Source organism: Canis aureus, chromosome 19, assembly GCF_053574225.1.
Source record: "Canis aureus isolate CA01 chromosome 19, VMU_Caureus_v.1.0, whole genome shotgun sequence".
Classification (NCBI taxonomy): domain Eukaryota; kingdom Metazoa; phylum Chordata; class Mammalia; order Carnivora; family Canidae; genus Canis; species Canis aureus.
The window spans coordinates 6,147,907-6,159,907 of NC_135629.1; the positions used below are offsets into that span (position 1 = coordinate 6,147,907).

The window sequence follows — 12,001 nt, forward strand, 5'->3', positions numbered from 1 at the left end:
GCACATCAGCCATAGGGAATTTAACTTGTTGTGAACAAAGGTATTTGTCAATCCAGGAGAGAGAGAGCTGGCTAAGCCCTGTGAAGATAACTAAGGAGAGAAGGGTTTTATCCAGGCAAGGAAGTTGATTATATTTCTCATCTCGTTCCTGATGTAACCCAATAATGGTGAAGTAGTAGTAAGCCATGGTCTAAAAGAAGCAACTTGGTAACCAAGTGCTGGCATAGCTACCGCTCTAAGAGCCAGAGCTGTACTATTTGCAGGCTTCCTTCCTGTCTTTTCACGTGCACATTGCTTTGCCCACTTGGTACATTAGGAACATCCTCTCTTGGGGAAAGAAAGGCAGCAGTGAGAGCTGTTGGCTGGCACCAAAAGTTGCCCTCCAACCTGTGGTCCTTACGCTGGCCTTGTGCTACCTGTCTGTGGGGCCTGGTGCTGTGTGCTACATGGGAATCATACCTGGCTTGCTGCTGTCACCCAGTAGACATTCCGGACAGCTTTGGAGGTGTAGTGGGGTGGAGAGAAACCAAAATCCTGAAAGTAAGGCCCAAATAACCTGATAACCAAAGGATTTCACAGCAGCTGTTCTGTTGTGTTGGCCATGCAGACACTGTGAGAATAAGAACCAAGAGACTGCAGAGTCTGCTGGTCCTGGGTCCCGAGCCCAGCACTGCTCTTGGTAGCCATGTGCCCTCTTTCCTGCATCTGTGCTTCCCTTAGCACCACCACATGGGGATGCTGGGGAACATGAGTAAGTCCCTGTTAGAAAGCATGCAGCATACAGTGAACACTCAGTACAGGAGGAGTTAGTCATGGTCACTGGATGGAAGAGAAGGGACACAAAAACTGGGTAGTATTTAAGTAGTAGCGAAGAGAAAGCTGCAGAGTCAGATCCGTGCTCCCTCCCTGTTCCTTCCTCTGTGATGTGGAAGTGACCATACCCACCCCAGGAATTTTTCATGAAAAGCAGACTATGGACATAGACTTTACTTATTTATGAAAAAGAAGCAGGCTTCACGTAGGGAGCCCAATGTGGGACTCCATCCCAGGATTCCAGGATCACGCCCTGGGCCGAAGGCAGATGCTTAACCACTGAGCCACCCAGGCATCACTGTAAACCTATTTTAAAATAAAATTCAAAACCATGTACTCTGGCTAAATACAGAGATCCCATGTCCCCTGTACCCAGTCACCCCCATCTTACCCAGCAGGCCTGCAGCACAGTGTAAAAGGCCACAACCCCCGTGTGGTACAGACAGGCTGGTCTTTTTCTTCTCTCACTTCCACTCTCGTTCTCTCATTCTCATCTCTCTGTCATGACGGCCTGCATCTTTCAGCAGTTGCAGGATACTCTGTTATGTAGTGGTTCTGTGGTTTATGAAACAATGCTCTGCTTAGGATCTTTTCCACGATTCTAGTTTTTCACTTTTGTGATCCAGACACAACAGATATTTGTGTCTACCTGTCTTGGTTTATTTGTTTGAGTATGTCTTTGGCTTTCTTCCCCTTTTTTTTTAAATTGAGATATAATTCACATACCAGAAAACCCACTCTTTCAGTGTACAGCAGTGGTCTTAGTACATTTCCAAGGTTGTACAACCATCACCACTACCTGATTCCAGAACATTTCATCACCCCAAAAAGAAACCTTGCACCCATTAAGCAGTCACTTCTCCCTCCCCCTACTCCAGCCCCTGCCAGTTGCTACTCTACTTTATGACTGATTTTGTCAATTCTGGACATTTCTTATAAAGGGAATCATACAATCTGTGGCTTTTTGTGACTGGCTTCTTTCTCTTAACTAATGTTTTCGAGGTTCATCCAGTTGTGGCATGTGTCAGCACTTCATTCCTTTTTATTGCCAGAGACTAAGGCATCGAATGGCTGGACCACATTTTATTTATCGAGTTATCACCTGATGTACATTTGAGTTGTTTCTATTTTCTTTTCTTTTTTTTTTTTTAGATTTTATTTATTCATGAGAGACACAGAGACAGAGAGAGGCAGAGACACAGGCAGAGGGAGAAGCAGGCTCCATGCAGGGAGCCTGACGTGGGACTCGATCTTGGGTCTCCAGGATCACACCCTAGGCCGAAGGCGGTGCTAAACCGCTGAGCCACCCAGGCTGCCCGAGTTTTTTCTATTTTCTATTATTAATAGTCCTGCTATGAACATTTGGGTACCAATTTTTTTGTGGACATATGTTTCAGTTTCTCTTACATTATGTACCTAGGAGTGGAATGACTGGTCATGTGGTAACTCTACGTTCAAACTTTTGAGGAGCTGCCAGACTGTTTTCCACCAGAGGCTGCACCATTTCACATCCCCACCTGCAGTGTGTGAGGGTCCAGTTTTTCCACATCCTCCCAACCCCTGTTATTATCTGTCTTTTTTATTATAACCATCCTGTTGGGTGTGAGGTGGTATCTCACTGTGGTTTTGATTTGCATTTCCAGTGATGTTGAACATCCATCCTTCCATGTGCTTTTTGGCCACTTTTTTAAACTGACTTGTCTTTTTATTATTAAGCTGTAAGAGTTCTTTATCTAAAGAACTGGCTAAATATTCTGGCTACTAAGCCATTATTGAGATGTATGATTTGCAAATACTTCTTATTCTATGGGTTGTCGTTTCACTTTCTTAATAGCCTTTTTTTTTTTTAAGATTTTATTTTTAAATCACCTCTCCACACAGCGTGGGGCTCAAACTCAAAACCCCAAGATCAAGAGTCTCACATCCCACCAACTGAGCCACCACGAGCCAGCACAAGAGTTTAAATTTTGGTGGTGTCCAGTTTGTCTACTTTTGTTCTGTTACCTTATTACATGTATATTTATGTAACCACCACAATCAAGACCCAGAACTCCTCCATCGCCAAAAAGATCTCCCTCCTGCTGCTCTATTGAGGTCATGCCCCAGAGAAGCTGTTTTTAAACTAATTTTATACTGTCATTGGCCTGAGAGTCTTTCAGGTGTGTGTTTGTGTTCATCCGTAATGTTCTTATTTTTTGTTTAATAGGCTGAAACAAGCCAGGGAGCTCTGGGCACACTGGCCAATGTAGTAACCTCCCTCGCCAACTTAAGTGAATCCCTTAACAATGGTGATGCTTCGGAAATGCAGCCAGAGGACCAGTCTGCGAGTGAGATTACTCGGTACGATGCCATGAGCGCGGAGGCTCCCCCACTGATGTGCACACTCAGTTCCTGCTGTGTGGGGGCAGGTGGCAGCATTTTGACACCCACCCTGTATTTAATCAAGGCTTGTAAAATTGTCACAGTGTTCTTGCACATCTGTCGTCTTTCACATTTTAACTGTGGGAACATGGACCCACTTATATTAACATGATATTAAACAATCAAAACTGTTTTTCATTCCAAACAATGAAAAGGGAAATGGAGTGACTCAGTGGAAGCACGGAAAACCCTTCAGAAGACAGGTGTTACTTGTATCAGTCTTTGGTAATTTGGACTAATTATTAATAGTCCATCCCCTTTCCCACTTCTGTTTTAGCTTCTTTTTCTCATGTATGTTTTTTCCAGATAGTCTAGAGCTTGAGTCCATCAGGGTGTCACTGAGAGACAGAATTAGCTGGTCCCAGATGTCCGTAACTGGCGGTAGAAGGTGTTTCTTCTCCCACAGCCTGGCTCTTGTGTTTGCTCCTTCCCTGTGGGACTGGCCACTCCCGCCCATCTTGCCAGGCTGGGCAGATGCACAGCTGGAGGCCACACGAATGCCCTGGTCCTCATGCTCTCTTGTGCTCTGATAGCAAAATTAAGGTCTAGATCTAATGGAAAGAGAATGGGATTCGAGTTGGGTGGAGTTCTGGTTCCACTGCATAGTGGGTGGTTGGTCTTGGAAAAGTTTTTGAACATCTCTAAGCCTCAGCTTTCACGTCTGTAAAATGGAGAGGGTTCTATGTTGGAGAGTAGTTGTGAAAAATAGGAATTATGTGTGAAAATAAATAATATATAACTTAGTGCCCATGATGATGTGTTAACCATACACAGAAGCTCTGGTTGTCATGCCTTCCCCTAGCAGGTAGAATTTAATGATCTTTTCCCCATCACATTGTTTTTCTAGATTATGTCTCAACTAAAGTTCTCTTCCTCCTAAAAGCTGTGGATTCACAACTTTGCCTGCTTCATTTTTGCTCACAGGGCATTTGATACCTTAGCTAAAGCACTTAATACCACAGACAGCTCCTCCCCTCCAAGCCTGGCAGATGGGATAGACGCCAGTGGAGGAGGAGGCATTCATGTCATCAGCAGAGACCAGTCCACACCCATCATCGAGGTCGAAGGTCCCCTCCTCTCAGACACTCATGTCACATTTAAGGTAAGTGCGTTTAGGCAAACCACATCCCTGGTCTGCAGTTTGAAACAAATCTTGCAGGGAGCTCATTTTCATGTTGTTGGCTTTTGACCTGGATCTTGTGTTCCAGAACAGTATTCTCATTAGAAAGCATTGTCACTCATGTTTTGCTTACAGTGTTTTGGCTCTGAAGGTAACTTGTCCTGAAGCCGGTATGGCCTATCCTTGCCAGGATGGGCTGACATGGTGCTGCCCAGTGAGGGCTTTTAGTGGGCTTCTCTGCCTCTTCTGCTTTCTCGGGTGGCCTGGCTTCAGCATAGGCTCAGGCAGGTACCTTCGTGTGCTCCAGCAGGCAGCCAGCCAGCCCTCGTTCCTAAGCTTGGTCCTGACCACCTGTTTTCTCGAGCCACAGAAAATAGAGCTCCTATCTCCTTGAAGAAGGCTATTTGTCTGGCCCACAGGCTCCTTCACTGGCCTCACTTCCAGAGGGCACTCTCAGGGTCCCCAAAGCCCTCAGTTTCTAGGGCTACTGACTGTGTTGTGTCTTCCTGTTCCCCATGTGTTCTTTACTAGAGAGGCCTGACCAGTCACTTAGAAAGCCTGGGTTACCAGGCAAGCACTGGTTACCAGTGCCAAGAATATAGGTCACCAGTGGGATTCCAGCATGAAAGGCATTAATTCCCCTTCTGGACTTGGAGCTCTGGAGCCTAGAGCTCTGAACATTCTGATGGTGACATCTCATCCTCCCACCACATAGGCTTCTCCTCATCTCTCACTCACTGTTACCCCGAGGCCACCAACCAAATAAATGCCTCTTAACTATGAAGTTGACACCTGTTCCTGATTTCATTTAGATTTTAACCTGTGGCTCAAAATGGAATTGTCTTAGAATACCAATTTAGTTGAGGCATGAGTTGAAAAGTATGTCTTTATATAAGTGAGCTGGGAGGTCGCCATCATCGACCACATTCCACAGGCCATCAGACCCTAGTTTACCTGGCAAGAGACCATGGGGAGTTGGTGCCAGCCCCCCGCTGCAGAAGACACAGGCTTCATAAGGATAGGTCTGTGCAGGAGCTTCATCAGGGATCATCACAATTCAGGTTTTCACAGTTGTTGAGACATGACCGCAGTTCATGTTGACAGAGCCATGCCCTGTCTCTCCGTCACCTCCTGTGCTGTGTGCCTCCTCTTCTCCAGCTCACCATGCCCAGCCCAATGCCAGAGTACCTCAATGTGCACTACATCTGCGAGTCAGCATCCCGCCTGCTTTTCCTCTCCATGCACTGGGCCAGGTCAATCCCAGCGTTTCAGGCACTTGGGTAAGTGACCTTTTTCTCTGCGTGTATCCTTTGGCAAGAGCCTTCCCCTCATTAGGAATGGCCTGGAAGATACCTGAGTGCCCTTCTAGTTTATTCTAGTTTATTCCAGTGATCCTGATTTTCTTAGTAAATATACCCAGTGGACTACTAGCAGAGGACCGTGGTTGCCAGTGCTTTGATGCTCCTCAAATTTTTATCAGGCATTCTCCATAGGCCGAGGACTTGGTGATAAGAGCCAGGGATGGAGTGGAATAGAACACAGTAGTCAAGTAGAGAGACAAGTACAGAGAGGTCACATCTGGGGGCTTCTCAGATAAGGTCATACAGTTTGCAGTGCGACAACCACACTGTCTTGAGCATAACTCCTTCAGGGCAGGGCTGCAGGCTGCCTTGGCTGGCCCCTCCCTCCGTGCTCCAGGGCTAGCTCATCCTAAGGTTTGCCAGCCCTTGGTCCTCGAGCATAGGTGCAGGTGTGTCTCCCATGCCCTTTAGAGTCCACACTCCGCTCCTAGAGCTCAAGTCACTATGGCGCCTTGACAGCCACGCCAGGGCCACTGCGGATTTAGGAGGCTGTAGGAGGTAACACTTTAGTCACAGTCATTTAGATTTCTCATTACCAAAGTCTTAAGTGTCTTTGTTTAGAGCACAGTATATTCTCAGAGGGTCTTTAGTGAAGAGCCTCACAGACAGTAGTGTTTTTGAAGGATGATCCCAGACATACCGTAGACCTTCAAGAAATACCTGTTGGATCCACTGGTTTGAGGTGCACTGGGGCCTGGGGAGTGTCAGCAGGCAGGCACCCACACCCCCCACCCTCTGTTCCCCCAGGCAGGACTGCAACACCAGCCTGGTGCGGGCCTGCTGGAATGAGCTCTTCACTCTGGGCCTGGCCCAGTGTGCCCAGGTCATGAGCCTCTCTACCATCCTGGCGGCCATTGTCAACCACCTACAGAACAGCATCCAGGAAGGTAGGCCTGTGGGGAGGGAGGGAAGGGGAGGGGTGTGTGCTCAGTTCAGGCTGGCCCCTGTGTCCCACAGCTCCCACAGGCTGAGGACACTCTTAACTCCTAAATCCTATGAGACCAGTGAGAACATTTCAGTTTCCTGCCTCACTGTCTTCTTTTCATATAAGGAGTATGAAAGAGGAGGGAAAAAAGATAATTGAAAAAGTTGCCAACTTCCTGATACATATTTAGTGATGTTTTCAGGACAATCAATATAGTCTATACTTTCATCTTGATGGACAGGTATAAATGGAAAAAAACCAGTTTTTCACTTGCATGGGTATAAGAAAAACCCAGGTCTTTCCCTCTTGTGTTTCTCTTCTCTGCATGTGTCCCTTACTACCCACTCAGTGCGTCTGACACTTGTGGTCACCAAGGGGGTGTGATGCACAACAGGCAATTCCCTGAGTCAGTTAGGACCCTGTCAGACATAGTGTCAGATCCCACAGGTTAAAGGGTCAGTCCCACAAGACCCCCCCCCCCACCACAATACCACATGCAAGTCCAGGCTATCCCCTGTGCTTCTGACCAACTTGCTGTAGACTGGACGTTGCAGTAAACCTTAGCTTGGACTAATTCACTAGTGCGGTTGACAACTCAAGGATAAAAGATGCAGATGAACAGCCAGGTGAAGAGAGATACAGGATGAGGTCTAGGAGAGCCTCAAACACAGAAGCTCCTATCCCTGTGGATCTGGGGGGTGCTTTGCCCTTCCAATGTGCATCTGTTCACTAACCTGAAAGCTCTCTGAACTCCATACATTGAGATTGTATAAATACTTCCTCATGTAAGCATGAGCAGTTACTGACTCCATTTCTGGCCCTTCTTCCCTCTCTAAAAGATGAAGGATGGGGGTGGGAATTCCAAGCTTGTGAGCACACGTTAGTCTTTCCAGGGGACATTAGGGGTCCCACCCAAAGTCACATCAATGGAACAAAAAATGCTCTTAGTGCTCTTAACATGTAGGAATTTACAAGGGCTTCAAGAGCTCTGTGACAGGAACCAGGGGGCAGAGACCTATGTATGTATTTTCTGTCCTCTCACAACGGTTACCCTTTCCCATGTAATAGATTCTCACAACCCTAGAGAGACTGTTTACTGCAGTAAGGTCCCTGGCATGCCCCAAGTGAAATAGCAAGAAGAGCTGGGCACAAACCCAGGTCACGCAGACCCCTGGTCCAGGATACCGTTGCTTCGCCCTTTGTCTTCATGAATTAACTAGTGACTCTCTTCTAGAAAGATTTGTGGCAGCCATCTAACAGTTGGTGGTCCATTCCCAGCTGTGTCAGGATCAGGAGACTGCGTCTCTCCACATGCTTTACATATAGTGCACCAAAGACACTGTCTCAAAAAAAAAAAAAAAAAAAAAAGACACTGTCTCAAGGGAGCATGCCTGGGACTCGGGACTAATACAGAAAATCTGCAGTTGACGCTGAATTGCATTTGAGCTGCACTTTTAAGTAGGCATTCAAGATGTTTGATTATCTAGGGATTGAGTGACCTAGTCATACCTTTGTTTCTCTAATTGCGCCTTTAAACCCTGTAACATTTTGTTGCATTTAAGTTAGATATGTTCACAAATGAAGATTAGTTATCTTTATTTATTTATTTTGAGAGAGCGAGAGAAGAATCTCAAGCAGGCTCCATGCTGGGCTCAATCTCATGACCCTTGAGGTCCTGACCTGAGCTGAAATCAAGAATTGGACGCTTAACCAACTGAGCCACCCAGGTGCCCTTTAATTATCCTTTAACTGAGTGTGATAATACTTTCAGCAAATATTGTCAGGAAGATTAAATCAGATAACATAGAAAATTGTTTTCACAACTAAAAAATGTCAGCATTTAATGGATAGGCCCATAAACCTTTATTAAATGCCTGCAGAGACTTAGAGAACCTGAGCGCTGGTAAGAACTGACTTGTGGGTCTTAAGCACAGAATAAAAGGAATTCCCAGATTGTATTTATAGACCCTACCCAAGGTGAGGCCAGGGAGACTCAAAGGTCCAGGGCTTTGTTCCTGAGACATAACATACAGCAGAGTGGCATTTGGGTATCTTGTCACTTCGCCTTCACCTGGAAAATGGGGCTCTTAACCATCTTAAAGTAACAGTTTTTCCATTAAAAAATGAAATTAGTTTCTCTTTCAACCTGTGTTGCCTCAAAGAAGCTTGTGTTACTATTCTTACCAGCCTTTCTCAGAGCATCTGTGATGTTGCTTTCTAGATAAACTTTCTGGAGACCGGATAAAGCAAGTTATGGAGCACATCTGGAAGCTTCAGGAGTTCTGTAACAGTATGGCCAAGCTGGATATAGACGGCTATGAGTATGCATACCTTAAAGCTATAGTTCTCTTTAGCCCCGGTAAGATATGTGGTGGTGACTCACAACAGTTTGGCGCCTGTGTCTACTGATATTTCTAAACATGAACGTGTTGTCAAGTTGTCAGCTGTGTAGAAAGAGCCCTGCCAGATTGTATGTGACTGAATGTTCTCCTAATAGGTGTGCTTTGCTAGCTAACATAAACACAGACAGTCTTTTAAATTGTTGCCTTCACGGTCTCAAAGACTGATGACATGGTGCCTGGTGACTTCGTATGTTGAATAGGTTTATTCTATGTTCTAATTTAAACCATTGGCCAAATAAGACTTTGGCATACAGCATAGAGTATACTACCATCCAACGTCCTTTTTTGTTTTGTTTTGATTTCTTTTGCTTTCCCTTTTGCCAGTGTCAGATGGTGTTAGCATAGGTCCTCCAGCACAGAGTAAAAGTGCACGAGTTTACCTGTCCTTGTGGGGCAGCAGCTAGAGAAGAGGCAGCAGGACTGTCCGGCTGGCCGTGCAGCCCCCCCGTCAGCTGTTCTCTCTCAGCCTCCAGAGAGCTCACTTAGGCTGCCTGTTGTCCTGACCGCTGTCCTCCATAGTTTACCCTCCCTTCCTCCCCAGGGATCCCCTGATGAACTAATAAAACAGCTAATAAAAATGGGAGAGATGATGCAATTAAATACATAAAAAGTAAATGATCATTTCTAATTTCGGGATAGTTCCAAAATTTCTGTTTTCTAGAATGGTAGGTGTCCAGATCCACGCCAGATGGGGCTGCTGAGGCTGCTGTGACCACTCAGGAGCCCCACCCAGTCCTGGGAACCTTCAGGCCTTAGCAGAATGCACAGAGCAGAAGCCCGTATTTTAGGAGTAGTAGCCACCCCAGAGCCCCATTCAGGGCTCAGTCTATATTGTACTTGAGAATTGGTCAGAGGCTTATCGAAAAATCAGTACTTGGGAAGTCTGCAAGTGAGGCTTTCCCAACACACAGAGCAATTTGGGGGTGCTTTTCTCTTTTCAGATCATCCAGGTTTGACCAGCACAAGCCAGATTGAAAAATTCCAAGAAAAGGCACAGATGGAATTGCAGGACTATGTTCAGAAAACCTACTCAGAAGACACCTACCGGTGAGGCACACAGATACACGCTCTGGCTGTGGGGCATGAAGGAGTGCGGCTGGATGTGCAGTCGCAGATAGAAATGTCAGCCTTCCTGCCTCTGGCAGCCTGCTAGAGCCTCCTTCTGATCACACTCTAATGCCTGCATTGCGTGGATGGTAGCAGTGTGGAAAGTGCTAGGTGGGAGGGTCAGGAATCCTGGGCCATTCCAGTGTTGCTGGGTAAACTGCGAGCGAGACCTTGGGGTGCTCTTCTGTAACACGATGGGGCCTGATCACTGCTCTGGGGCTAACGTTGTATACAGAGGGGCAATTCTCGTGGGGCCTCCCCTCATCCAGAAGAGCAGCTCTGGCCTTCTGGCCTACATCCACGGAAGAGGTAGAGCTAGCATACTTGATAGAAGAGTATTCATTGACAGAAACCAAACCTGACCTCTACAGAGGAATGAGTGGGTTACAGAAAATAGTAAGTTTGCTCTCAGATAAACTGATTTTCTTTAAATCCCTTTATGTGGGACTTTAGAGGCTGGCTGAGGTTTCTCTCAACAGAGATATAAACAGTACAAGTTAATTTGTATTACTTATAACGGTTGGGCAGCAAATACATGTATGTGTGTGTATATGAGCCTTTTTCATCCAAATCTGGACAGGAAGGTGGTTCTCAAATAGGACAGACTGCCTGGCAGGCTTTCCAGCCAAGGAGTGGAGGAGCTCTCTGATCATGACCACTTCAACCCACTAGAAGCTACATGAATTACTAAAGTCATGTCAGGCAAAATATTTCCTTCCCTGCCCTGCCCCCTTAAACACTTGAGCAAAACTGACCAAGAAGATACATGGCAGCACTTTCCTCAATTTGTGTCACCTTCACAGACTTCAGTCTGTAGGTGCCCCATGGAATGAAAATGCCCCAAGCCCCAGGAGGACCATTTCTGTGGTGCGAGGAGCACAGGGAAGGGAGGCATCCTGTGGCGGCCCCTGCTGGCCGAGAACCTCCTGTGCTTTAGACACAACTCCATGGCCCAGACACCCCTTTTGCCAAAGCAGGATCCACTTTCTCCTGGAATTTCTAAAAACCTCACCATGAATCTTAAGTAATTCCATTCTCAGTACATAGGGAATGGGACTGCCAATAATGCAGCCACACCCAGAGCTCATACATCCAGCTGGCGGGCAAGCTGTCACCTAAGGAAGCCATGGGCCTACTTGCACCCAGTGCCCATGGTCAGAAGAGCCTGGAAATGCCCTTCTGGGGGCTGCTGGCAGAGCCACAGCACACTAGCATCATCTTGACTACAGCAACTCTCTGGCCTTTGAAAGTAGGTGTTTCTGAAAAAATGCAGTCAGGGACCCAGGGATAGAGGGGGCGGCCAGCCAAGCAATTTGGGGCCAAAAATGAGAGAAAAGAGGCTTTCTTATGAGACTTAGAAACTCACTCAAAGACAGTTCCCCATAAAAAGCCCTAGGATAGCTGACCTCTGTTTCTGCATTCATTATCTTACTCTTTCCCATCTTTATGCCTTTTCTTATAGTATTTGCTCCTCCTGGGACACCTTCCCATTCCTCCCCATTGTTCATTTCTCTGCTGGGAGAAACCTCAGCCAGCCTCTAAAATCTAAAGCCCAGCTGACCTGGGACCTCATGCCACCGCCCCACTCCACCCCCCAGAAGTCCTCCCTGATTTACCTGCTGGCATCCCAAGACCCTTCAGCCTGCCCGCCCCCTCGTGGTCTGTGGTGGTGTCCCATTACACCTTTGTGTGTCCTTGCAAGACTCATGGTGGCTGGGCGAATGGATGATGGTACTGGAATGCTGCTTGCATAATATATATCCTCTTTTTAAAAATAACAATGTTCACAGTAGAAGAAAATTAGAACATTCTGGAAAGTAAAATGAAAACTTTTAAGCCCCTATAAATACCA

General features: G+C 46.5%; 1 protein-coding gene across 8 annotated transcripts in view; it reads left to right on the top strand.

Moving 5' to 3' along the window:
- Positions 1-12,001, top strand: part of NR2C2 (nuclear receptor subfamily 2 group C member 2) — a 97,984-nt gene that overhangs the window by 78,562 nt on the left and 7,421 nt on the right. For all 8 annotated transcript variants that reach the window (XM_077857729.1, XM_077857724.1, XM_077857727.1 and 5 more), the window contains 6 exons: positions 3,020-3,153; positions 4,159-4,336; positions 5,513-5,634; positions 6,463-6,602; positions 8,862-8,999; positions 9,984-10,089. In XM_077857729.1, the coding sequence (XP_077713855.1) occupies positions 3,020-3,153; positions 4,159-4,336; positions 5,513-5,634; positions 6,463-6,602; positions 8,862-8,999; positions 9,984-10,089 (818 nt within the window). The remainder of the gene's footprint in view (positions 1-3,019; positions 3,154-4,158; positions 4,337-5,512; positions 5,635-6,462; positions 6,603-8,861; positions 9,000-9,983; positions 10,090-12,001) is intronic.